Genomic DNA, 25,608 nt, shown 5'->3' on the forward strand with positions numbered 1-25,608 from the left:
CATTTAGATCCAGCCATTTTCCAAACTTTATGGAGGTTCCTACATGTTCTCCCATTTCTCCTGGGTCCTCCATGTCCCCCCCAGCACAGACTGGCACTCTGGCTGCCCACCCACAATTCCTGGCCAGTGTGCAGCCTTGACTTCAGAATTTGAATTGGGCTGAACCAGTCATCAGGGAGGTGTGCCTGCAAGTCATTAAGACAGAACAAGACGAGCAGGGTGTGTGTTTGCATTTGTGCCTGTAGCTGATATACTGGAGGTAGCGGGTGGTATGAAGGCTGAGATGACCTTGCTGGTGATCATGGAAGCAAGAGCACAAACAACATGGCGAAACGTAGTCTAGAACGTAAATTTAATGTCAAAATGTTCGTACCAGTCAAACAACGAAACATTCCCACAAAAGAAAATATACAAACAAGACATAACTCAGGTTACAAACATTCATTAAAATGACTGCTCTTGAGCATTTGCTCCCTCGAGGGTGAACACGCATGTAGCTTATTAAACGTTCTGTGGGTTCTGTGCCTGTCGAATGTTCAGTGTGTCTCTCAGCATCAGGTCTCGGAGTCGCCAGAGAGCGTCGGCCATGGTGGTGTGGGCACCCTTGCTCTTCAGCCAATGGGATGGCAGTCGGCTCTCCTGCTCTTTGGTCAGACGGACGTCCTTCCTGCGTGCTAGAGAGACATCCAGAAACGGCAGGCGGATTATCAACAGCCTTGGAAAGAAGCCATTCCAAAGATGATGATAGTTTTCAAAATTCAACTGTACAAAATAGCTAAAAAGCATACAGAAAAAATGAAGACAGACCTAAGTAATAGTGTTTGTAACTTCTCCCATATGCTGCACAAAACAACTCTGATTCCTTGGTAATGCAAAATAAATAAATAGTGCAACTGGCTATATAACTGGTTTAATACCAGAAGGTCTCACCTGACAGAGCCTGGTCCCACCTGCTGACAGAGGGTGACTCTGCATGGAGACCCTCAATATACTTCAGGTAGGCGTCGGAATGCAGGAGGCACTGGGACCTGGGAGGTGGACTCACGAACATGGGCGTGGACGGCTGCAGCAGGGCAGGCTGACACATCTGGCCCTGTGTCGGATAAGGGGGAGGGGCCTGCTGACCTTGCCCAAGGACGCTCATCTGGGAAGATAAGCACAGATATCACAATTGTTCTTTATACACTTCTCCAAGTGTTAGCAACTTATAAACACCTTTGTATAATGTATAATGGTCTGCCTAACATACAGGACATATGAGTAGATACCTTAAGAAAGCCAGATCCATCCATAAGGACCCTGGCCATCCCAACCACAAACTGTTTTCATTGCTGCCTTCAGGGAAACCGTATCAGAGCATTGGCTCACGGACAAACCGTCACAGCGTCTCCTCTCAGGCACTAAGGCTATGCAGTAGCTGATCAGGCAATTAGTATCGACACTGCACATTTTTCACATTTCTCGTTTTTTTTTTTTAAACTTTATATTTTATTCTTCCTTAACCTTATTTAATACTTATTTCATTGCCTGTATTTACTGCTGTACGGTGTACTGTTGCATTTGATTAATAAACTTAAATTTGCCTTCATAACTGCCTTAATTCTATGTGACATAGATGATTGAAACATTCCTTGGAGAAGCTGCACCATGTTGACATGACAGCAGCACACAGTTGCTGCAGATCTGTCGGCTGCACTTCCTGATGCAAATTCCCATTCCACTACATCCCATAGGCTGAGATCTGGTGACTGCACAGGCCATTTGAGTACAGTGAACCCACTGTCGTTCAAGAATCCAGTCCGAGATGGACTGAGCATTGTGACATGGTGCGTTATCCTGCTTGAAGCAGCCATTAGAATCTGGGTACACTGTGGTCAGAAAGGGATGGACCTAGTCTGCAGCAGTACTCAGGTAGGCTGTGGCATATAAACGATCCTCAACTCGTACTAAGGGGCCCTAAGTGTACTAAGAAAATATCCCACACACCACTACACCACCAGCAGCCTGAATTGTTGATAGAAGGCAGGTTGGATACATATTATTTATGCCAAATTCTGACCCTACCATCTCAGCTAAAAATAAGACTCATTTGAACTGGCAACGTTTTTCCAATCTTGTATTGTCCAATTTTGGTGAGCCTGTGCCCACTGTAGCCTCAGTTTCTTGTTCTTAGCTGACAGGAGTGATACCTGGTGTGGTCTTATGCTGCTATAGCCCATCTCTTTCAAGGTTTTATGTATTGTGCATTCAGACATTCTCTTCTGCATACCTTGGTTGTAACAAATGGTTATTTGAATCATTGTTGCCTTTCTATCAGCTTGAACCAGTCTGGCCATTCTTTTCTGTCCTCTGCCTTCAATATGGGTCTACTAACACTAGGCAATCCATACCATAAGTGAACATGTTTGACCCCTGAAGTCTAGTTTGCTTGACTAGTGTAATCACTCTATACCTGCTTGAACGGGCTGAGCCGGGGCACGGTTCAGTCGGACTTGGGCATGGTACGCATGTAGCCCAAGCACAGACCACAGACATGATGCCAAATGATGCGACTGGCACACACATGCGCATATGCAGACTACAGATGACCTGGACCCAGAAGGAATGGATCGAGAAGGCTGTACAGGTCAGGTAGGGAGAAATATTTAACAAACGTGGCAAAAAAGTGATCGCTTTGGTCTATGGCAGAGGTGCAGTGTTTGCTGGAAATTTGGATTGGTGAGAGTATCCAGGAACTGGATGCAACATACAAGAAGTCAGAGATATTTGGTAAAATGCGGGACTCTCTCGTTATATATATGCAGGATGATTAAATGAAAATCAGTGCGTTGCATACTCAATAAATGTATGAGTGTCGTGTGCCATCGTAGCCATTAATCATCAATTTCATTCAGCTGCATGATAGCACTTTTATTCCTATGTTTTCTTAAACACAAAAGATGACGAAAGCATGCTCAGGCCCAGAATGTTACATGCAACGTGAGTGCAGACCAGCGAGGAAGTGGTGAAGGGGCAATCGTACTTGGGCACGGTACAGGACAACCGGCCCATGTGTAAGTTTGCCCCAAGGCATTTCTACCCAGAGAACCACTACTCATTGGATGTTTGATTCTAGTGTTTGATGTAAATATTAACTGGAGCTCCTGGCCTGTAGCTGCATGATTTTATACATTGTCCTGCTGACATATGATTAGCTGATTATATATTTGCTTCAACGAGCAATTGAACAGGTGCACCTAATAAAGTGGCCAGTGAGTGTATTTCACAAGGAAATCATTGAGGCATCCCACAACCCTAAAAGGAAAAACTGAAAATAGATTTTTAAGCTAAAATAATAATAGAAAACACCTAAAGAAAACCTACACAACATCTGACCAAAACTCATTCAGGGCTTGCAGTCATGTGAAAAACTTAGGACACCATATTCAATATTTAGTTCTTTATTAAGAAATATCAACATATCAATATTAAATCTTCTTTCAAATCATATCTGTAGATAAAGGTAATTAAATCACCTATGCAAAAACAAGAAACAAATTCACTTATTTACCAGAAGAAATTAATTATGATGCCAATTTCCACTGAGGAAAAAGTTAGGACACCCTCACATCCATTACCATTTAAAATGCATAGAATTAGATTCTGGAGCACCACATCAGGTGAAAATAATTAGAACATCGTTACAGAGCTTTTTGGTGGAGCCTGTCATTTAAACCACAGACATTTAGTTTGGTTTGCTCTCGATTGTTGAGGTGAGTGGTATCACCATGGTGAGATCCAAAGAGCTCTCTGAGGCCTTCAGAAAGAAGACTGTAGATGCATAGGAGTCTGGGAAATTTACAAGAGTAGAACATTTAACACAATTGCCAACATGGCCAGGTCAGGCCATCCTAGCAATTTCAGCCCAAGAGCAGACTGCAAGATGCTTAAAGAAGTCTCCAAAAATCCTAAAATGTCATCACAGGACATACAGGAAGCTCTTGCCAGGGCAAGCTTTTCAGGGCAAGACTGACGTTTACCAGAGACCACCTAGACAAAGACCAGGACTCTTGGAACAATGTGCTTTGGACATATCATTTTGAAATTTAATTATTTGGACACAGTAACAGACAGCATATTTGGTGTAAACCAAAAACAGGTTTTGAGCAAAAGAACCTTATACCAGCTGTGAAGCATGGGGTGTAAATGTCATGGTTTGGGGCTACTTTGCTGCAGCAAGACCTGACCAGCTCACCATCATAGAATCCACTATGACAGCGGTTCCCAAACTAGGGTACGCGTACCCCCTGGGGTACACAAGAGGCTGTAGGGGGTACGCGAGGGAGCGGGGGGAATCACGAATTCGAACGAGACAGGCAGTAATTCTCACAACTGCGGAGTCGGTGACCTCCAAAAAAGCCGTAAAACACAAAATACAGTCGTGTTTATGTCATATGTTTTTGTGCTTATTAAATTTAAGTGTTTCCAAAGATTAATCCCACAACAGTAATAAAATAAATGTCTTTAACATAAATACTAAAAGAATAGATCGCTTTAATCGCTATTACAGTTGGGTATGGGCACGCGGTCTTATTTAGAAAACATACAAAAAGAGACGCATATAATGTTTAAACATTCGTTAATTTGTATTTGTCCGGTCCAGGAGGTTAATTTTCTGGATCGTTAAAGTGATAGATCACCTATCTGATTCGGTTCGTTATATATATATTATTAAAAAGTAAATATTAAGTAAGAATGAGAATATGAACAACCATGGGAATTATTTTTACAGTGAAAACAATTGGTATTAATTATATTGTATGTTCTTGAGTAATCGATAAAATCAGTATATGCAAGACATCAATCTGTAATAGTGGAAGATATGTCCAGTATGATCTAGGTCTGTGTGGTCAGACACTGTGCAATAAACAGAATTTTTAGGAACATGGCAAATGTTCACATTGCAGCATGGAAGTAGGTTCACTGTCACAACGCTGACCGGGGAAGCAGAGGCGAGGAGACATAGGATTGGGGAAATGCGGGGTTTAATGAGCAAAAGGAACACACACTAGCGGTAAAGCAGAATTACAATACAATTACAGGACTGGAGAAACAAACGGAAACACGGACTAAATACAATGGACTAATGACAAGTTTGACAACAATCAGGAACAGCTGGTAAACACGGGGAATCCACACAGGGTTAACGAGGGGGCTTGGCACACGGAAGGAGCGGACGATCGGGGCATGACACTCACTGGAGAGCTTTGTCACAGATAACTTAACTGTCTCTAACAGCGTCTAACCGCATATTAAATAAAGTCCTGCGTATTTTTCTATTCTGAAATTCTGCCATGGCATGCACCAGTATGATGCTGGTGCAACTTTCCCAGGACCCTAGTCAAAAATATTCACTCTGGTCGCGGAAAACAAGCGCTAACGGAAATATATGAAACACATGGAGCGGTAGAAGATTTTTTTAAATTTGACGGGAATGGGACGGTACGGGAATGACATCCCACGGGACTGAACAGGATGGGAATGGATTTTGAAAATTTGGCGGTTAAATTGGATGGGAACGGAAACCCTCCAACGCGAATGGGATGGGACGGGAACCAAAAACCTTTTCCGTGCCCATCCCTACTGTGAAATTCTCCCACCGGATAGCAACAATCTATTACTAAAATATATTAATAAATTCATTTGGTGGTGAGAAATAATCGACTGTTCAGTATTTATTTTTATGCATGCGGTATTGCAATCTATTTATAGACACTAATTAAGAGTCGTTGGTAGCAGGGGGTACGTGGCTGAGGCTGACATGTCCCAAGGGGTACGTGCCTGGAAAAAGTTTGGGAACCACTGCACTATGAATTCTTCATCATATCAGAGGGTGCTTAAGGGCAATGTGAGATCATCTGTCCAGAAGTTGGAGCAGAAGTGGGGGTGGACCATGCAACATGACAATGACCCAAAACATTTCAGTAAATCTACCAAGAAAAGGCTTAGAAGAAAGTAATGGAGAGTTCTGCAACAGCCAAGTCAAAGCCCGGATCTGAATCTTATTGTGATGCTGTGGGGTGATTTGAAACGGGCCGTGCATGTGAGACCTTTCAAACATCACACAGCTTAAGGACTTCTGCACTGGAGAGTGGGGAAAACTTTCTGCCAGCGATGTCAGAGATTGATATATGGTTTCGGAAATGTCTTATTGATGTTATTTCATGCCAAGGGGGGACATACTAGCTATTAGGGCACAGGGTGTCCTCTTCTCTCAGTAGGAACTGGCATCTTAGTTAATTTCTTTTGTTAAATAAGTGAATTTGTGTCTTGTTTTTGCATAGGTGATGCAATTACATCTTTATTTACAAATATAATTTGAAACAAGATTTAATATTGATATGTTGATATTTACTTAATATTTCATGGCTGTCCTAATTTTTTCACATGACTGTAAAGTTTTGTAGTTCATGGGTACTTCAAGAACATAGAGTTTGGCCACTTCAAGTCCCACAAAAGTCCCTAAAAGGAAAGGGCTGCCTCGCACAGAGGCTGCCCTGAAATGAACCAGCAGAGTCATACCTGATTTCCGTAAGCACTCCCAGCACCCGGAGCTCCTGCCAGGGTGTTCACACCCTGGCCCATAACACCTAGGAAAAGGATATTAGCAGTTCAAAGAAGCATAGGTCAACTGTGCTTCTACAAGGGCACTCTTAAATTTAGCTCATCCCCATGGGTTCAGTCTCCATGGTCACAGCTGGCTGAAAACCAGGTATGACATTTCATGACAAAGTTCATCATAGGAATTAGCTGAATTTTACAAAAGTGAAGATCAAACAACAGTGATGATCAAAACAACAGCTGACGATAGTCTAATTGTCATTATGCAAACATGAGTATCTTCTTTAACGCTGTGAAGAAAACTTCACAACAACCACAGTGTGAAAGTTACTGAAAGTAAGTCCTTCTGGTGCTTACTGGTCATTGCCCAGTGAATCCTGAACAGTGGAAACCAGTTATTGTGTGCTAGTACTGTTAGGTAAGAATACATTCCCATGCGATTCACATCAGAATCTGGACTGCTGGTCAGAGGATCCGAATTAAGGGTTTGGCTGAATGAACTGCTGGGTTAGCTGGCAAAGTGGCTCCACAATGTCCTTAGCGAGCACCTCGGCCTGTCGTACAGGTAGCCCCTCCACGGGAAGCGACTGCACGAGTATGAGACACGGTGGCTGCAGAGGTGCGCTTACCCAGGTACGGCATGCCAGGGAAGGCCAGCATGCGTGACGGACAGTGCTGGGCTACTGCAGGCAACCCCGTGTGATGTGTCCACATGCTGCCCATTCCATCTACAGGGCCCTCAAAGGGGAGCATAGGCAGACCACATATACCAAGCATGTCTTAAAGGGGTGGGAGGAAGTGACAACAGAACAGATGCGTGCATCAATCTCATGCAACTTGTCATGCACTAGCGTTCATTATCAACAGTACAACTGCTTAGATGAAGGAGAGGACATAACATGAAGATGGTGACTGTTAGTGGTAAAAGCTACGTAAAATGACATCATGCTCATGCAATCAGTGCTTTAACTGAAGTACTATGTCTCACATGCTTAACAAAACAAAAACATTCAAAACATGCCATCTACGTATGAATCATGTCTTGAATCTTCTTTGTAAAGTGAACTTTACAATACATGGGGTGGAAATCCCAAAGACATAATCAATTAAATGCGTAAGTAAGATAATAATGATGGGGCGAGTTGAAAGACGTGAATCGTTGAGCAGTTCTGCTTCCTATTCCCACGCCATTGTCCCCCGCAAAGTGCTGCTGTGTCCGTGAGGGGTTACCTGACGCAGGCGTCATGTGCTGGTTAAGCACCCCCATTGGGGTCGGGGGGGGCACCACTCCCACGAGGGCCCCTACTGGGGTACCTGCTCTCGGGGCAGCGCCCTGCTGCTGCTGGATCAGCCGCTCCTGCTGTTCCACCACCTTGGCCGCCCGCTCTGAGGGGAACAGGAGGCACCGCCGTGTGAGCGGGCTGTCATCGGCATCCGACTGACCTGAAGTGGCCAGTGGAGCAGCCTCCGCATAAACTCTACAGTGTACAAATTAAAAGTAAAGAGCGGCCGACACTGGAGATTAAGTTAAAGTGTCGGATGTGAGCTGCCTTCCATTTCCTGACAAGTAGTCTCATGTGGAATTAGCTGTTTCACATTCATTAGATCTGAACTTTAGCTATACTACTACAAGAGTTGGAATATTTTATCATTTAATAATAATAATAATAATAATAATAATAATAATAATAATAATACATTTTATTTATAAGGCTCCTTTCAAGTCACCCAAGGACACCATACATGAAACAGAGTAAAACCACTAAACAATAAATACAATAATAATGTAGCTAGAATCATTTGGCAGATCACTGAAAGTGATCCATTTGAGGATTTCACGCTGATATTAGCTCATAGGCTCATGAGTTACCCTCTATTTTTATTGAAATATGCTGATATATATAAATCTTAATGAATGAAATTAACATTTTCTGGTGGAAGAGATACGTATAAATCACCTTGAAAGTCACTCCACTGTCAACCACTAACATTAAAGTAGTCTTTAGTAAGTGTAAGATTTAACTAATGGGTCTTTTCCTTGCCTTCATACTCCGCTTTCTTGTTGGCCTCCAAATTCCTCCACTCAGTGCCTACGAGGCGGCTGAGCTCCCCGAAGGAGAAGTCAGGGTGCCGGGCCTTGATGACGGCTCGCATCTCGCTGCTAAACAGGATGTAGCCGCTCATGTTGATCTTCCTCTTTGAGCCCTCTTTTTTGCATAGGCCTTTCATCAGTTTTGGCGTTGACTGTGGGGGAGGAACATGGGGAGGGTTATATTTACTTAGCATGTAGCATTATGGGTCTACTTTGCATCACTTGGGTTCGCTTGCCTGTGTAGGTGTGTAAGGCATCATGTCCAGGTCGCCTGCTAGAGACGTCTGTAGCTGTGGCATCACTTGAGCATCGACCAACTCTCCATCCTCATCTGCAAGGTCATCCAGCTCCTCGTCGGTCATGTCGGCAAACTTGGCCTCTAGCTCCTGGATCTTCCTGTCCAACAGTGGAGATGGTTCCTTCTGGGGCACAATCAGCTTCCTGACAGGAAAGAAAAATGCAAAAAATAAAATCAAATGCAATACATGTTGAACTGCAGTTGTCATGGCTGGCCTGGACCTTGTTTCAGCATCTTTTACATCCTGCATGTCACATGTACATGTACTAGTTACTGGAAACCTCCTGATGGACACAGAAAATCAAACAGTGTTGTTTAACAAGGGTAACAAGCCAATGACAACTAATAATTAGCAAAAATTTACATAAATCTCTTAACTGTATTGAGAATGTTTCTCGTCTTAAGGACAGCTGTAAGTAACTGGTGCTGATATTATTAAAAATTACCGCAATATTATATCCATTTCATTTTGCGCAATTTTCTTTCTTGACAAGACTTAAAATGAGCATTTACTCCTTATTGTCTAATCATAGGACTAGTTTGACTAACAAGTACAAATCACAAGCTTCTGTTGACCTGAAGTAGTAGATCTCATCATCAACCACTTTGGCTGAGAGAGAGAAGCGCTTCAGGCCCTTAAATTTCTTCATCTGCTTCTCGCTCTCAATATAGCGACTCTCACAGAGCAGCACGTCGTCCTCGGGGACCTCCGTCGGTCGACAAGAGAGGTACTCCTTGAAAGAGGACACTGCGCACTTCCCTGTGGGCAGACCGTGTCAGACACAGTGGGGAAACATCATCACTGAAGACCTTTCTGATATTAAACCCTGATACGATTATTTCAAATCTGGTCACTATCAGAGGAAAAGAGGACAGAATGATACTTTTAGTTATATCATTGCCGGTTTTATTCTGGAATACAAACAGTGATATTAGATCCTCTGTTGTCTATTGTTGACATTTGTAAGGCTGAAAACATCTGATCAACGGTGACATAAGGATTATTGTCACCGAGTGGAGACTGAAAAGTATCACTTGAGCAAAGGAGACTAAGGGGGGACATGATCCAGGTCTATAAGATTCTAACGGGTCTGGATGCTGTTCAGCCAAATGGCTACTTTAATACTTTAATATTAGTTCAAATACTAGAACTCGTGGCCATAAGTGGAAATTAGCGGGAGAACATTTTAAAACAAATTTGAGGAAGCACTTCTTTACACAGCGTGTAGTTAGAGTATGGAATAGTCTTCCTGCTAGTGTAGCGGAAGCTAAAACCCTGGGTTCCTTTAAATCAGAGCTAAATAAAATTTTAACAACTCTGAGCGATTACACTGAACAAAAATATAAACGCAACACTCTTGTTTTTGCTCCCATTTTTCATGAGCTGAACTCAAACATCGGAAAATTTTTCTACATACACAAAAGACCCATTTCTCTCAAATATTGTTCACAAATCTGTCTAAATCTGTGTTAGTGAGCACTTCTCCTTTGCCAAGACAATCCATCCCACCTCACAGGTGTGGCATGTCAAGGTGCTGATTAGACAGCATCAATATTGCACAGGTGTGCCTTAGACTGCCCACAATAAAAGGCCACCCTGAAATGTGCAGTTTGATCAAACAGCACAATGCCACAGATGTCGCAACTTTTTCGGGGAGCGTGCAATTGGCATGCTGACTGCAGGAATGTCTACCAGAGCTGTTGCCCGTGAAATGAATGTTCATTTCTCTACCATAAGCCGTCTCCAAAGGCGTTTCAGAGACTTTGGCAGTACATCCAACCGGCCTCACAACCGCAGACCACGTGTAACCACACCAGCCCAGGACCTTCACATCCAACATGTTCACCTCCAGGATCGCCTGAGACCAGCCACCCGGACAGCTGCAGCAACAATCGGTTTGCATAACCAAAGAATTTCTGCACAAACTGTCAGAAACCGTCTCAAGGAAGCTCATCTGCATGCTCGTCGTCCTCGTCGGGGTCTGGACCTGACTGCAGTTCGTCGTCGTAACCGACTTGAGTGGGCAAACACTCACAATCGATGGCATTTGGCACGTTGGAGAGGCGTTCTGTTCACAGATGAGTCCCGGTTTTCACTGTTTAGGGCAGATGGCAGACAGCGTGTGTGGCGTCGTGTGGGTGAGCGGTTTGCTGATGTCAACGTTGTGGATCGAGTGGCCCATGGTGGCGGTGGGTTCTGGTATGGGCAGGCGTATGTTATGGACAACGAACACAGGTGCATTTTATTGATGGCATTTTGAATGCACAGAGGTACCGTGACGAGATCCTGAGGCCCATTGTTGTGCCATTCATCCACGACCATCACCTCATGTTGCAGCATGATAATGCACGGACCCATATTGCAAGGATCTGTACACAATTCCTGGAAGCTGAAAACATCCCAGTTCTTGCATGGCCAGCATACTCACCAGACATGTCACCCATTGAGCATGTTTGGGATGCTCTGGATCGGCGTATACGACAGCGTGTTCCAGTTCCTGCCAATATTCAGCAACTTCGCACAGCTATTGAAGAGGAGTGGACCAACATTCCACAGGCCACAATGAACAACCTGATCAACTCTATGCGACGGAGATGTGTTGCCCTGCGTGAGGCAAATGGTGGCCACACCAGATACTGACTGGTTTTCTGCCCCCCCCCCATAAAGCAAAACTGTGCACATTTCAGAGTGGCCTTTTACTGTGGGCAGTCTAAGGCACACCTGTGCAATATTGATGCTGTCTAATCAGCACCTTGACATGCCACACCTGTGAGGTGGGATGGATTGTCTTGGCAAAGGAGAAGTGCTCACTAACACAGATTTAGACAGATTTGTGAACAATATTTGAGAGACATGGGTCTTTTGTGTATGTAGAAAAATTTTCTTATGTTTGAGTTCAGCTCATGAAAAATGGGAGCAAAAAGAAGAGTGTTGCGTTTATATTTTTGTTCAGTGTAGTTAAGTTCTCCCCAAACGAGCTTGATGGGCCGAATGGCCCCTTCTCGTTTGTAAATTTCTTATGTTCTTATGTAAGTATGTAGGATTGACTACCTATAATGCAGGTCATTGGACAGGACTCCTCCATGTTGCTCAGGAACACCTCCTTCTTGTAGAACATCTTTGTGGGCTCATGTTCAGTCTCCTCTGGGGAAATGAAGATCGGCCCAAAGAAATATGCAGCACCATCACGCACCCACATCTTCTCGATCCTGCCAGGAGCAAGATTCATGACTGAACAGTTCAGCAAACCAACACAACTGCGCCATAACATAGCCAAATGCTTAAAAAATTTTAAGAAATCAATCATATATTGAGTTAATTAGCATGAGGCTTCATATGAATAGTTTGCTACAAATCTAAACAAAAGGCAACTATTTATATTGCAACATTTTAATAGAAATTCTGTGTTTAGAAAGGGTTAGGATTATTTATGCACAACATACCGGCCTACTCTGTGCCGTACAAGGCCATGCGATCGTATGTAGACATAGTCGCCTATTTTCATCCAAACGTCATTGTAGTGAAGCTGCTCGTAGTACTGACAGCCTGGCTCTCCATTGCTCACATCCAATGGCACATCCTCCCTCTCCTGGAAACCACAACGCATGCATTTAAAGTATATTTTCTTCTTGAATAAAAGCGTGCATATTATGGTCTTCCAAACTGAAAGACTGATAACGACCCTTACCCGTCAGTTTTGAGCTGAATGATTGTCTTAATTCTCACCTTATCAATAACGGCAGTGACACCTGCTCCTCTGGCTTCATCGGCCATCTCAGCTGATTTCTCCTGCTCATTGTTCCTGGCGTTGGCAAACATGGATGCCACTCTCACCACAGGCAATGGCACATCGCGAGGGGCCAACCTGACAGAGCTCGGTGGCATCGTCCACATCTTAATCTTCTTGAAGGACTTTGTCTTGGCGGAGTAACGTGACTCACAAACGAAGACGTCATCGGCCTTGAAGCCCTCCGGATGAAGCTTGAAGTACTCCTGCAGATAGCCCCACTACCATTACTGACCAAAGTCAGCTACAGATCACCCATAAACCCAAAGCGGAGCCTCCTGTGAAGCAGTAACTGATAAAGCTCACCTACCCCAAACAAAGAGGAACACACACCCATCCTTCCACTGAATCTAACCAACACTAGTAGACACTGCTGGGCTTTACCTTCACAAACATGACCACACATTTGCCCAGAATTTTGCTGACAGGAACTTTACTGTAGTAATCACTCTTGAACACTTCCTTCTCCAGGAATTTGCGCGTGGCTAGATGGAAGGTTTCATTTGGCCTGTAGAACCAGCAGCCATAGAGCCACTTTTCACCTGTAATAAGTAGAAAATACCTACAATTCATCACACTGAATAAGACTTCCTGCATGAGAAGAACATTTACTAATGTCAAGAGGAAAACCGGGTCTGAAAGTGAGAAGTCAAGTGTGTGACTGCAGCCAGAACATTTTCAGAATGTTTCAGTGACCGATTGGAGGCAGCATACCAGCATCATCCTGCCAGAGGCGCTCGATGCAGACGATGTGTGGCTGCAGGTTGGGCTCTGCTGGCTGCACGTAGACATGATCCCCTATGCGGTAAGTGCTGTCCTCAAAGCTGCAGTCCTGGCTGAAGGTGCGCCGGAGCCCTGGGGTCAAGTCTTCGCCTTTCTCAGCCTCTGTGGGTCACCGTTAATCATGTTACATTAACAAGGGCTATCTCTTCAACACGGAGCTAACTTAAGTTCTGTGATGGGATGAACCTCTTTTCTCCTCCTCTCTTTTCTCCTCCTCTCTTTTCAGCTTGTCTTCTTCGATCTCTTTGGGCAGCTTCTCCTTTTTCTCCCTCTCCACGTCGCCATGGAGGTGCTTTGCGGTATAGCTGAGTGCTGGTGAGAGCAGGATCTCCCCGTTCTTGCAGAGCTTGTCCCGCATGTGGATGAAAAAGCTCTGCAGCTCCACAGCATCCTCGAAGATCTCAGAGTCCGTCCTTTGGAGGAATGACCACAGGGTGTTTCATGAATGCTCGGTTAGACCAGTCTAATTCCTATGCCATTTTCAGCTTATCGTCTATATACACCTCAAGCAACATCTAAGAATGGCACTGACCTTTTAACTATTAACAGAATTTCCTAGGAACAAATCTAAATCCTGAAAGAAGAAAAAGAGGCTTAAAATTGCCTTCGACTGAAGAAGGGATTTATCTAACCTGTGCAGTCGCCTTGCTTTCTCTAGCATCTCAAACATGTGTTCTTGGAAGACGTCTAGTCTCTTATATCTCCCATGGTCCATGTTGTTCCTAATGATCTCAAAGCTGAGAGGTGGCTTGTTGGAATCGGCTGGATCTCTAGCGGGGATCTCTGCCAAAGAGTCACTGTAGCAGCGACCTTCATCATCCTGGTGACCCAGGACTGAGACAAAGAGGGTGCGGATGAGCTCCTGGATCAGTAGTGAAACGTTAGGGACGTGGGCATCTTCTCCACCCTCCAAGGCCTGCCGGGCCTCCAGTATGACCTTGTGCAGAACCAGGGCATCCTTGTAGATAAGCGACTCGGGCTCGTTGTAGGTGCAGGCATTGTTGAACATGAGCACAAAGTCCTCGACCAGGGAATCCACGTCCAGGTACTTGTTAGCCATTACATGGTTCCAGAGTTTCTCCATATCCATGGGCTTCTTGATGGTGATATAGTAGTCGGGGAGTTCGGTGCGAGATGGCAGGCGCTGGAAGATGGCGCTGAGACGACGACCTCGTTTGTCTGTGTAGTTCTTCACAGTTTCGTAGAGCTCATTCAGTTTCTGCTGCAGAGGCGTCAGGTACTTAGATTTCTTTGGAGAGATACCACTCTTCCCTGGAAGCACAGTGTTGAACATGACTACCATTTCTTGGAATAAAACTTGTACCTTGTATTGGCAGCTTTGGTTTGGGTAATAATTAAAATTTTTATACATTTTCTTATAAATGTTCCAATATCCCTTGCATAGACAGCAGCTAAAGAGATTTTTATTGATGGGCACATACTTATTTTCAGTTTGGGTGAGGCCATGTCATCATCATCAGGCATAGGGCCTAGCTCCTTCCTCTTGTCCTTCATCATCTTCTCCAGAATGTTGGCATCATTGTAAACCTAGCAAGCAATAATGAATGTTCTTTTAATCAATGCAAAAATGATTAGCAGACATTAGACATTTTTTTACCCTGGGTCTGAAAAAGGTTTTCTGAATAAGTAATTGTAAATCATACTTCTTCATATGCACATTACAACCTCTACATTTATTCATTTGTTGACTGTAAGTTATTTAGTCAGCTTTTGCTTTCACACATTTGCTGCACTTATTAGTCCTACTGTTCCCTTATTAGCAAGTCTTGGGATCCTTTGGCTCGTAGAAAGACACTTTGATAATGAGAACATTCATCTGACATGGCAGGTGCACCATGTATCAAGCCTAACGTCCTCTCCCCGAGACCAACCTGGGAACCTTCTTCGTTGTAGTGACGTGCATTACGGAACATGAGCCTCATGTCTTCCACAAGTGACTCCTCGCTTAAGTACTTGTCAGAGCGGATGTTGTGCTCAATGGTCCTGAGGTCCATGGGCTCCAGGATGATCTTATAGTAGTCGGGGTAGTCCTTCTTGGAGGGCTTGACCATGAAGAGACTGCAGAGCCGACGGCCCGTGCCTTGCTCGCGGGCGTCTGCCACTGCACGGTAGATGGCCTTCATCCAGCTCTTTTTCGTGTTCTTCTTGTGGCTGTTAGTCACAGGAGTCAAGGTGGTGGGGGTGGGGCTTTCATCTCATCTCTCTTCACACAAATGTCTGGTCTAAAATACTGCTAACCCTAACCCTACCTCATTTCATACCACAACCACCTGAGAAGACTACACCAGCAATGGCTAAAAAGACATTCTGACAGCAGCTGAAAGTCACAGATTTTCCTTGGTTCTCCATCTTATATTAATCTTGTGGATGTCAGTTTTTGTCAGTTGGTTGACCACACAACGATTGCAAGCATGCACACATATACACATGCAGACATACCAACACACACACACGCATATATACACATACGCATGTGTACACACAGGCGCGCACACATACACACACAACTTTGTATTCATGTTATTGTGGGGACTCTCCATTCATTTTCAGGGGAAAAATTAAAATCTAAACAATGACAACCGTAACTCAAACCCAGTCCTAACCTTAATTAACCAAAATACAAGACTTCTGACATTTTTAGGTTTTTACAAATTGTTACAAAATTTTTACAAAAACAAAAAAAAATTGCCACAACTTCAAAATAGTAGGTTTTTAATCACACTGTGGGGGTATTTGGTCTCCACAATGTAATATATGCATAACCAACACCCATGCGCACACACACACACACACATTATGCTGGAGTGAGTACCTCTTCCTCTTGCCGCTGCCAGTGTCTGACATAGAGGGCACCACACACTCTTGGTCTTCCTCTTCTCTTTTCAACAGTTCCTTCCTCTTCAGCTAGAAGACAGCAGATACACACACACTGATATCCATAATTAATAAGGCTCTCTTGCCTTCTCTAACTCACATGTGGCCAAGGGAAGAAAGGCAAATGTCCATTAAAAAGTGTTGACATCTGACATATGCGAGTTAAATCAGTCCTTTTTGAAAGAAAAGACTCATGTAGGGCACAGAAACACACAAACAAAAATATTAATAAGCACATAAATATTAATCAGTTTCACACAATAGATGGTCTCTCTGCTACACAGAGAGAGATAGATAGGTTGGTCCATCAATTGGGCTGTCGGTTGGTTCGTCCGTCCGTCTGTCTGTCGGTCCTTCGGTCTGTCTGTCTGTTGGTCCAAGCATTGGTCCGTCAGTCGGTCAGTGCGTCCATCTGTCCTCTAAGCGCTTATCCTGGTCAGGGTTGCAGGGGGACCTGGAGCCTATTTCAGGGACCACAGGGCATCCTATACAGGATACCATTACAGAGAGCTATAGCCAAATTAATATTTAACAGGTTGAAGACAGAAGCAGTACCTTACATGAGCAATCAGGAAGACCAGGCTTGAGCAATAACACTTCCACTATTAGCATTCGGCAATTAGACCCTATTAATTATATGTCCATTGTGCCAATCTTAAAGACATTAAAGGGGAAATTTAAGTGCATGGCTCCAATAAACTGTATAGTCTATTAACAAATTACATATAATGACCACATGTCCTCGAAAACAGTGGAAAAATCATCAACAGCCTCATATATCCATAGACTACAGAAGTGCAGAGAGAGACAGAGACCTCCTGCAAAGGTCGGCACATACAGGATGAGAGAGTGACCCTCAGTGACTGGAGATCCATGTCATCAGTGTTTAAGTGTTAAGCAAACCCTCGAACATCCATTTAATGCTGGAAATTACAAAAGCATGAACAAAAGAAAAATACATACTCCCGTGAGAGATTGACAAAGATTAGGAAGCATCACACTTGGGCTTCAGGCCCAACTTTACCAAGAAACCAACCTGAAGGATTTGCTGCAGCTTTAAGACCCGCTTGTAAATAGGTGAATGTGGCAGGTTGTACTGCTTGGCATTCTCAAACATCAGAGTGAGGTCTGCACCTATCTGCTCCACATTCTCATACTCATTGTTCATCATCTTGCTCCTGCAGATGACATCAGAAGACAAGTTCACTGTCATATTCACACTTATGAGGGTGCTTATAAATGAAATACTTAAACTCTCAAGGGGATAACAGCAGAGTCCTGCCCTACTAAGGCAAAACCCCATAACTGCATATTCAACAAAGCTGAGTTATGACTGAAATCAGGGCTCTTAGGCTCAGTTTTGACAAAATATCTTAGTTCAACTGTGTGCAGATCTGAAAGAAACAGAGTGTGAAAATGACTAACTTCCAAAGCCACACTAAAACCAATACAAGACGGCCCTTTTCTCAGCTTTGGAGTCAGCATAGCGATCACCGTGTTTGCCTTTGTAGGACAGAATACAGGAACATTGCTTCCACCAGCAGAATCATTTCATCTTGGATACTCCACACTAGGACACCTCAGTTTCACTTATGGCCAATAACCGCAAATTTCATGGTTGACTTTTGCTCAAGGTGACCAACCGGATCTGCTGGAGGGAGATGGGTTGCTTGATTTGGTGGAAGTAGTCAGGGTACTCTTTCCGAGAGGGTAACTGCAGGAAGGGCTCAGCAATCAGCTGGCCCTGGCTGTTCCTGCCAGTGCGCACGGCCTCATACAGCTGGAAGATGGGGCTGCTCACGTCCAGACTGGAGCTCATGCTCTCTGCTTCGGACTCCCCCTCATCATAGCGAACAGCCCCTGGAGAAGTCACACGTCAAAAGGCGAGCCATCTACCCTCTGCACCCTGGTCCTCACCCGTATCTTCCATGGCTTTCTTTACTGGTACACACAGGCCAATGGACTCAGCACTGGCAAAAAAAAACACATGGCAAGGACATACCGGCAAGCAGGGCGTCCTCATCACTCTCGGAGCCGTACTGCAAGGCCATGGTGATGGCAGAGAGACGGTCACCCTGGACAGACCTCCGATTCCTCATGCACAGAAACCCCACCGTCACCCATGTGAGACATTTTAAACCGAAATCTCCACATAGCCATACCTCACATTTCAGATTAACAAATTAATACAATAATGAGCACTCGTCTTTCATCCCTTGTTCTCTCCCATTGACTTCAATGCATTTCAGTCAAAGTTTTCCCACTCGGCCAGCGTTTATACCACAGCAACAAGACTAGGTATTCGTCCCCGTACCTGATGCGGAGACTGGATTTAATGGGCTCAGCGTGTTCGATTTCCATTTTTCTCTGTGTGAAAATCTTCTTGATGGTGTTTGCATCCTTCAAATTAATTCAACAATGTCTTTATAAAAGTCTTAAAACTGGTGAACAAATAAAAATAAATTGATAGCGATGAAACAGTGGTGACGTGTGTGAACCGCAAACCTGTAATACCTTAAAAACCTGCGATCCTGGTTCATTGTAGGTCTTGGCATTTTTCACTAGCAGATCTATGTCCTTTGCCATAGAACTGACACCTTTGTAGTAGCCCATCTAGGTTAAAAGAATAAAAAATGAAAGTCCCCAATTTATGTGTTTTACTTACAATAGAAATAAAATTGTAATACGTGTAAAAAAACAAACAAACAATGCAATCGATCAGATAAGATATACTTTATTAATTCCAAGGGGAAATCCATTAATCCTATAACAATGTGAATCATAAACAATTAATTTAAAGTCAACATGACGTTAGAACATACCTGTATCCTCTGCCCAATGGTTCTCAGATCGATTGGCTCCTTAATTACAGAATAATAGTCTGGGTATTGCTGAAACGAAAAAATTCAGAATCTGACCACTGCTGACACTCTAAATCTTATTGAACAAGCAAGACAGACATGCTGCATTTGAGTTTACCACTTTTGAAGGAAGTTTCTGGAAGAGCTCGCTGACCAGGTGCCCTGAGGGTTCGGCAAAGGTCATCACTGCCTCCAAAAGCTGTTCTAGGACTTCCTTCAGGCAGCCGGTCGGAGTCTGATTTGGATATACATAGGCAAAGAGGCCCTCCTCTCTCTTAGACAGAACTTTCCAGAAGACATTTCACTACAAGCAACATGCAGCAGGTCGCACTGCATTTCCTTCTACAATTAGGTTATGGTACTAACTTGTAAAAAGAAAATAAGGATAAAATACTTCTTGAAATCATCTAGATTTTCAAAGGTCTCAAAGGGATTTGCCTGTGGAGAAAAGCTCTTCCATAAAGAGATCTCCTGTAAATGTTTCACATAAAGAATCGTCACTAAAGCACCTGACCTCTTCTTCAGTAGAGGTCCCAGCATTTTCCTGGATATCCTCCCCTTCCTCATCATCATCCTCATAACCACCTCGCTGCACAAATTCATTCTTTGTGCGCAAGTACAAATTCCACAGCTTGTAGGCAGCCTTGAGTTCTGGGCTATCAGCCTACAGAGAAAAGGACACATGAGACCTCCCTGTTTAGTCAAAATACAACAATAGCTTTGCTGACCATTCAAGTGAATGTGTGATACATGCCTTGTAATAAGCCTTGGCATTGTTGAATAACAGCTGAAAATCACTGGTGAGCTGTTCAACGTCATCATACTCCTCCATCTTCAGCTTCTGCTGGATCTTCATCATGTCTATAGGCTGAGTCACAACCTCATAGTAGTCTGGCTGGTTCCTTTGCACAAGAAAGCAGTGGAATATTTCAAAAATCCTTATCTGAAGGTGTGGTACCTTCTGATTGGAAGCATGCCAACATAACGCCCATTTTCAAAAAAGGGGATAGAAGTAATTTGTCAAACTATAGGCCAATCAGTCTAACTTGTATAACTGGTAAAGTTATGGAGGCTATAATCAAAGAGAAAATGGTAGATTACCTGGACTCAAATAACATTTTGAGGGATAGCCAGCATGGATTTAGGAGAGGTAGATCCTGTTTAACAAATCTGTTGGAGTTTTTTGAGGAAGCTACTCAGGAAGTTGATGATAAGAAGGCCTATGATGTCATCTATTTAGATTTCCAAAAGGCTTTTGATGTTGTTCCCCACAAGAGGCTCTCACTTAAACTCAAAGCGACAGGTATTTTAGGAACTGTAGCGACTTGGATTGATAACTGGTTAACGGATAGGAAGCAGCGAGTAGTTATAAGAGGCTCGATGTCACAGTGGGCCTGCGTTCATAGTGGGGTACCGCAGGGTTCAATTTTAGGACCACTTTTGTTCCTAATTTACATAAATGATATAGACACCAATATATACAGTAAACTGGTGAAATTTGCAGATGACACCAAGGTGGGTGGTGTAGCAGATACTGAACTAGCGGCTCAGCAGCTACAGCGGGATCTTAATTTAATTAGTGACTGGGCTGACACCTGGCAGATGAAATTTAACATAGACAAATGTAAGGTACTCCATGTAGGGAGCAGAAATATAAAGTACAGGTATTTTATGGGACCTACTGAAATAAAGGTAGCTGATTATGAGAAAGACCTTGGTGTGTATGTTGATGCTTCCATGTCTCATTCTCGCCAGTGTGGGGAAGCAATAAAAAAGGCCAATAGGATGTTGGGGTACATCTCCAGGTGTGTGGAGTTTAAGTCAAGGGAGGTAATGCTAAGATTATACAATTCCTTGGTGAGACCTCACCTAGAATATTGTGTACAGGTTTGGTCACCATATCTTAAAAAGGACATAGCGGCCTTAGAAAAGGTGCAGCGTAGGGCCACAAGAATGATTCCTGGTCTTAGAGGAATGTCATACGAGGAAAGGTTATTTGAGCTAAATCTGTTCAGCCTCAAGCAAAGGAGACTGAGGGGGGACATGATCCAGGTCTATAAGATTCTAACAGGTTTGGATGCTGTTCAACCGAATAGTTACTTCAGCATTAGTTCAAATACAAGAACTCGTGGCCATAGGTGGAAATTAGCGGGAGAACATTTCAAACTGGATTTAAGGAAGCACTTCTTTACACAGCGTGTAGTCAGAGTATGGAATAGTCTTCCTGATAACGTAGTGCAAGCTGAATCCTTGGGTTCCTTTAAATCAGAGCTAGATAAGATTTTAACAACTCTGAGCTATTAGTTAAGTTCTCCCCAAGCGAGCTCGATGGGCCGAATGGCCTCCTCTCGTTTGTATAGTTCTTATGTTCTTATGTTCTTAATATCACTTCTTGCAAATTCATAAATACATTCCCTAGGCATGTATATTTATATACCTGATGTTTCAAATACAGGTAAATGCAGAATTCCTACCTTCTCTTAGGCACTCTGATGAAGAGCTCACAGAGCAATCTGCCATGGTCATCCTTGTAATCCCGGACGGTATTATACAGCTCGTGACACACTGCAATCTGGGAACACGGATATACCATGTCAGCCAGCTAACAACAGGTAACAAGTAAGAGAAATAAACTTGACTGACCCTCCCATGAGAGTATTTTTGTTTTCTGCGGCTTTTGCTCCTTTTTCAATCACAGCAAGCATGAGGATACAGCAGGAAAAAATGACTGAAACAGACATGAAGCAGGGATTCTGCTGAAACCATCAGCATAAAACAGAGCTTTCAGGTTTCATGCACAAGGAAGTGTATTACAATTTATATACAGCATAGGTGGCCGCAAAGAGCTGTCTTTCAGTCTTAAACTTAGTTAGTACAATGCAACTCTTCAGTCATGTGTTTATATGGGGTCTATATAGGGTAAGATGTATAAGGTTGACAAAGTAGCAAAAATAAAAAAAACACAATTACAATTCCCTTATTCAAGAATAAAGCCAATAATTCATATTTATTGTGATTTATGAAGGTACCTCAGTAAAATGTAATTCAGTGTAATTTTTTTTCCCCCCAAAAAAATATTTTATGCCCATTTTTTTCTTAAAAACATTGTTATATATCCATGCTCCGACTGGGAGAAATAGAACTACCAAGAAAAAAATGACAATTTTATTTTAAATGCATCATATTTAATGTATCACCAGTACATCTCAAAATCTGTCAAAGATCTTTAACAAAATGTTTCTGCCAAACACTGGAAAAAATACAAAAATCTATGAAAATCTTTCACTTCTTCCCTTGAGATGTGTTTTTAATATGAAATACTGGTGTCATACTTAATGACAGATACTGTTGCCCTGAATAACACGCATCACTTCAGCCTAGAAAATATCAATTAGCAATTAAATTTAAATTTCTCTTAGGTGTTTTAAGGCATAAAACTATGTAAAGAAAAAAAAACAAAACACAAGATATTTGAATTGTGCAGACTTCCTGAAGAAATGACTCATATACACACATAAAAAACCTGGGCTTTATTGTGGAACATGGATAAACTGACACGCGAGGTACAATTTCATCCACATAATATTAAATCAGTATTCATTATCGTAATTGACAGTTGTGAATTTTCCTTTTAAGTGGTTTCACTGACATGGACATTCTTCTGTTGCTGCACCTGCATGTTTGGTTCTGAAACTCCTCTGTTGGAGCATCGCACTCGCAGGAAATGCGGGCTCGGTAGAGAAGCAGGGTTCTTCTTGATGGTTGATTTTTCCAGGTTCCTTTGAGATGATCTGGGAGATTTTTAAGGTTCCTTTTACAGCTGGAAAGTCATTTGGAACTGCTTCATCAAATTGGTTAATCTCATCCTCAGCAATCCAGAAGTATTTTATGCTTGACCGTGTTTTGTCTGTGGTGTACAGCTCTTTTGGGCTCTGGAGGTCAACTCCCTTTTTCACAAACTCATCTGCACAACATTTCATGGACCCACCATCCCATAAGGTGCACCATTTCCATGGGATTTCTGAAAAATTCCATGTGACCTCTCTCAGACCCATAAGCAATGGCACTCTGCTCAGAAGGTAAAAATTCTTTTTCTATATTGCTGGATGGAACACATGCATTTCTTGTTCTTGAGATCACAGACAGTGGAAGTCAGTAACTCAGAAATGCTTGAGGTTTTCAGGAGCCCACTTTGGTTCAGTCTGTCAACTAGGAGTTTCATATTCACATGATGAAAACATGGAGAGGTGCTGCAGTCATGGGCCTTTTTTTTTTTTTTTTCAAACTTCGATTGTGTTTTAATTTGTTTGACCATTGCATTTGTTGTTTTTTTGTTCTACAGTAAAATCCCGTGATAGTGGACTCGCTTATAACGGAATTTCGATTATAAGGGACAAACAATTTGGTCCCCAGGGCCGCTATATATTGTTGCAATTACTGACACAATTATGCTATGGGTATTCATTTATATTTCTAGTAAGAATCTTTACATTTTAAAAACAATTTTAATCAGGACAGTTACACTGAATCACATTTTGACACTTCAGAGCTCAATAACTCCTTAATTTGATAATTTGCAACAGAGATATTTCTGAGTTATAGATTTAATTGAGTGATTTAATGTTATACATACATACATATGCATACACACACACACACACACACACACACATGCACCCTAGTTAATAATAAGATTGCTCAAATATTGCTGAAATTGAGAGCATATAAAAGCCAGTCTTCAGCTGGAATTAAAATAAGGGTCATTTTTCTGAAAATGTTTTTGAAAACGTGGGAAATTATCTGCATATTAAACAAAATATACCAAAAGGGTAATCAAAGATAAATATGGGTCCTCCACAAGTGTAATCAAAGTGTAAGTGTATTAGAAATCATTAACCCAAGTGGAAATAAGACTGACACAGGAGACCAACAGGAGGGCTGAAGGAGACTCAAGTCTAATATAAAGGGTGGACTGATTTTGCTGCTTGTCAAAGAAAATTTAAGGTATCATCCCGTATCTTCTCATCCTGGTAACCATTCTGGCCCATATGAGAAAACGAAATTTTTCTACTTTCTATTTTAAATCAATGAACAAGACACACCTCCACACCTCGTTCTAGTTGCTGCTCTCGCGGTTTCCACATAAGAGCTGAACATGACTTGGAATTGCACTTACTGGATCTACAGTAGGGATGCTGGAAGCTCTCCGCTTTTTCCGGTGGCTTCCTGGTGTTGAGGAGGACGTCTGTCCATCATCAAAGTCCCCCCCACTCACACTACTGGAGGGGGAAGTCGCCCTCCTCCTCTTGGAGCCCATAGGAATGGCACCTTTAAGCGGATATCGAGTATTAAGTCAGAATCTGCAATGATTTTAACGCAGACGCTAAACAATGTGAAGTGTGACTATATGCTGAGGTTTTCAATCCAAATCCTAACCTGTTATACTGGTCTAGCCACACACGTATCTATAACGCATACATCAATGAAACCGAATAGCATACAAAATTGAGAACTAACAGACAACCAGACCCTACTCCATCCAAGCATCCATCAATCTTAAAATTGCTTGGAATCCCACTCAATACTTCATAAATTGTCCCAAGCTGAGCTTCAGACAAAGGTTACCCGCCATCGAGCTGCTATTTGACAGAGGTACATAGAAAACCATAGAAATCCTCTTTGGTACCTAAATACATTCCTGTGTTTCTCTGTATATCTCCATATAAGACTGGACTATGGACGTCAGCAACATACTATTGGAATATTGTCGTAATGGACATTAAACCAACAATAAACATACCTGAAAACCAATGTTAACTGTCAAAAAATCGGTGACGAAAGCAGACTAGAAACGGCGATAAAACTGTCAGCTGTCAATGAGGCTGGCGAACCGTTTATCGACAAATTTGCTAAAAATAACTGCACTGATAGTTTAAATAATCTCGGGAAAGTTAAAAATCCATCGCCAAATGAATGACAAACAACAAAGAGGATGCAATTTGCATGAGATCCTAAACATCGTTCCGCCGAATCAGTGCTACTCATTAGCATTTCAACCAGAACAGGCCTCCCCATTCATTCCCCACTCTTACCTGCTATCCACTTAAGTCTCGATATAAACTTAGAATGATTTGATGGGTTCAAAAATGAATCACTGCCAAAAACTTATTTCTAAAAATTAACCATTTCTATGCTGGGGCGGAACCGGAACTCCCATGCTAATTCCGAAAAGAGGGCGGGCACACTAGCGGAAGTTCTTCTCCTCTATTGGCTAAAATGTTCCAGATCAAT

At 42.7% G+C, this 25,608-nt stretch overlaps 1 protein-coding gene across 3 annotated transcripts; it reads right to left on the bottom strand.

Annotated features, from left to right (window-relative positions):
• Nucleotides 1-335: 335 nt before the first annotated feature.
• Nucleotides 336-25,549, bottom strand: LOC111833095 (protein polybromo-1-like). 3 transcript variants are annotated; one of them, XM_023791033.2, is made up of 30 exons: nt 25,410-25,549; nt 24,494-24,645; nt 21,792-21,889; nt 20,072-20,219; nt 19,832-19,981; nt 19,436-19,552; nt 19,279-19,347; nt 18,971-19,069; nt 18,771-18,856; nt 18,459-18,550; nt 18,100-18,316; nt 17,493-17,634; nt 16,395-16,486; nt 15,454-15,733; nt 15,004-15,109; nt 14,194-14,833; nt 13,748-13,974; nt 13,493-13,663; nt 13,163-13,320; nt 12,718-12,984; nt 12,435-12,580; nt 12,043-12,200; nt 9,567-9,750; nt 8,929-9,133; nt 8,643-8,844; nt 7,831-7,986; nt 7,230-7,379; nt 6,562-6,629; nt 931-1,144; nt 336-674 (listed from the first exon to the last, which is right to left on the bottom strand). In XM_023791033.2, the coding sequence occupies exons 2-30, from the start codon at nt 24,632-24,634 to the stop codon at nt 502-504; spliced, it is 4,956 nt and encodes a 1,651-aa protein (XP_023646801.1). In that variant the 5' UTR covers nt 24,635-24,645; nt 25,410-25,549; the 3' UTR covers nt 336-501. The 3 variants fall into 3 exon arrangements, with proteins under 3 accessions (XP_023646801.1, XP_023646802.1, XP_072571054.1); XM_023791034.2 differs by lacking the exon at nt 7,230-7,379; XM_072714953.1 differs by lacking the exons at nt 336-674; nt 931-1,144; nt 6,562-6,629; ... (13 more) ...; nt 15,454-15,733; nt 16,395-16,486 and adding an exon at nt 16,516-16,941.
• Between the last annotated feature and the right edge of the window lie 59 nt (nt 25,550-25,608).

This window comes from Paramormyrops kingsleyae, chromosome 8 (assembly GCF_048594095.1).
Source record: "Paramormyrops kingsleyae isolate MSU_618 chromosome 8, PKINGS_0.4, whole genome shotgun sequence".
NCBI lineage: Eukaryota > Metazoa > Chordata > Actinopteri > Osteoglossiformes > Mormyridae > Paramormyrops > Paramormyrops kingsleyae.

Coding starts and splice junctions, on each gene's coding strand:
- LOC111833095 (XM_023791033.2), bottom strand. CDS start 24,634: ATGGGCTCCAAGAGGAGGAGGGCGACTTCCCCCTCCAGTAGTGTGAGT. Junction 21,890..24,493: donor GCATCCCTACTGTAGATCCA/GTAAGTGCAATT, acceptor CCGTGTTCCCAG/ATTGCAGTGTGTCACGAGCT. Junction 9,134..9,566: donor GATGAGATCTACTACTTCAG/GTCAACAGAAGC, acceptor CTTTCCTGTCAG/GAAGCTGATTGTGCCCCAGA.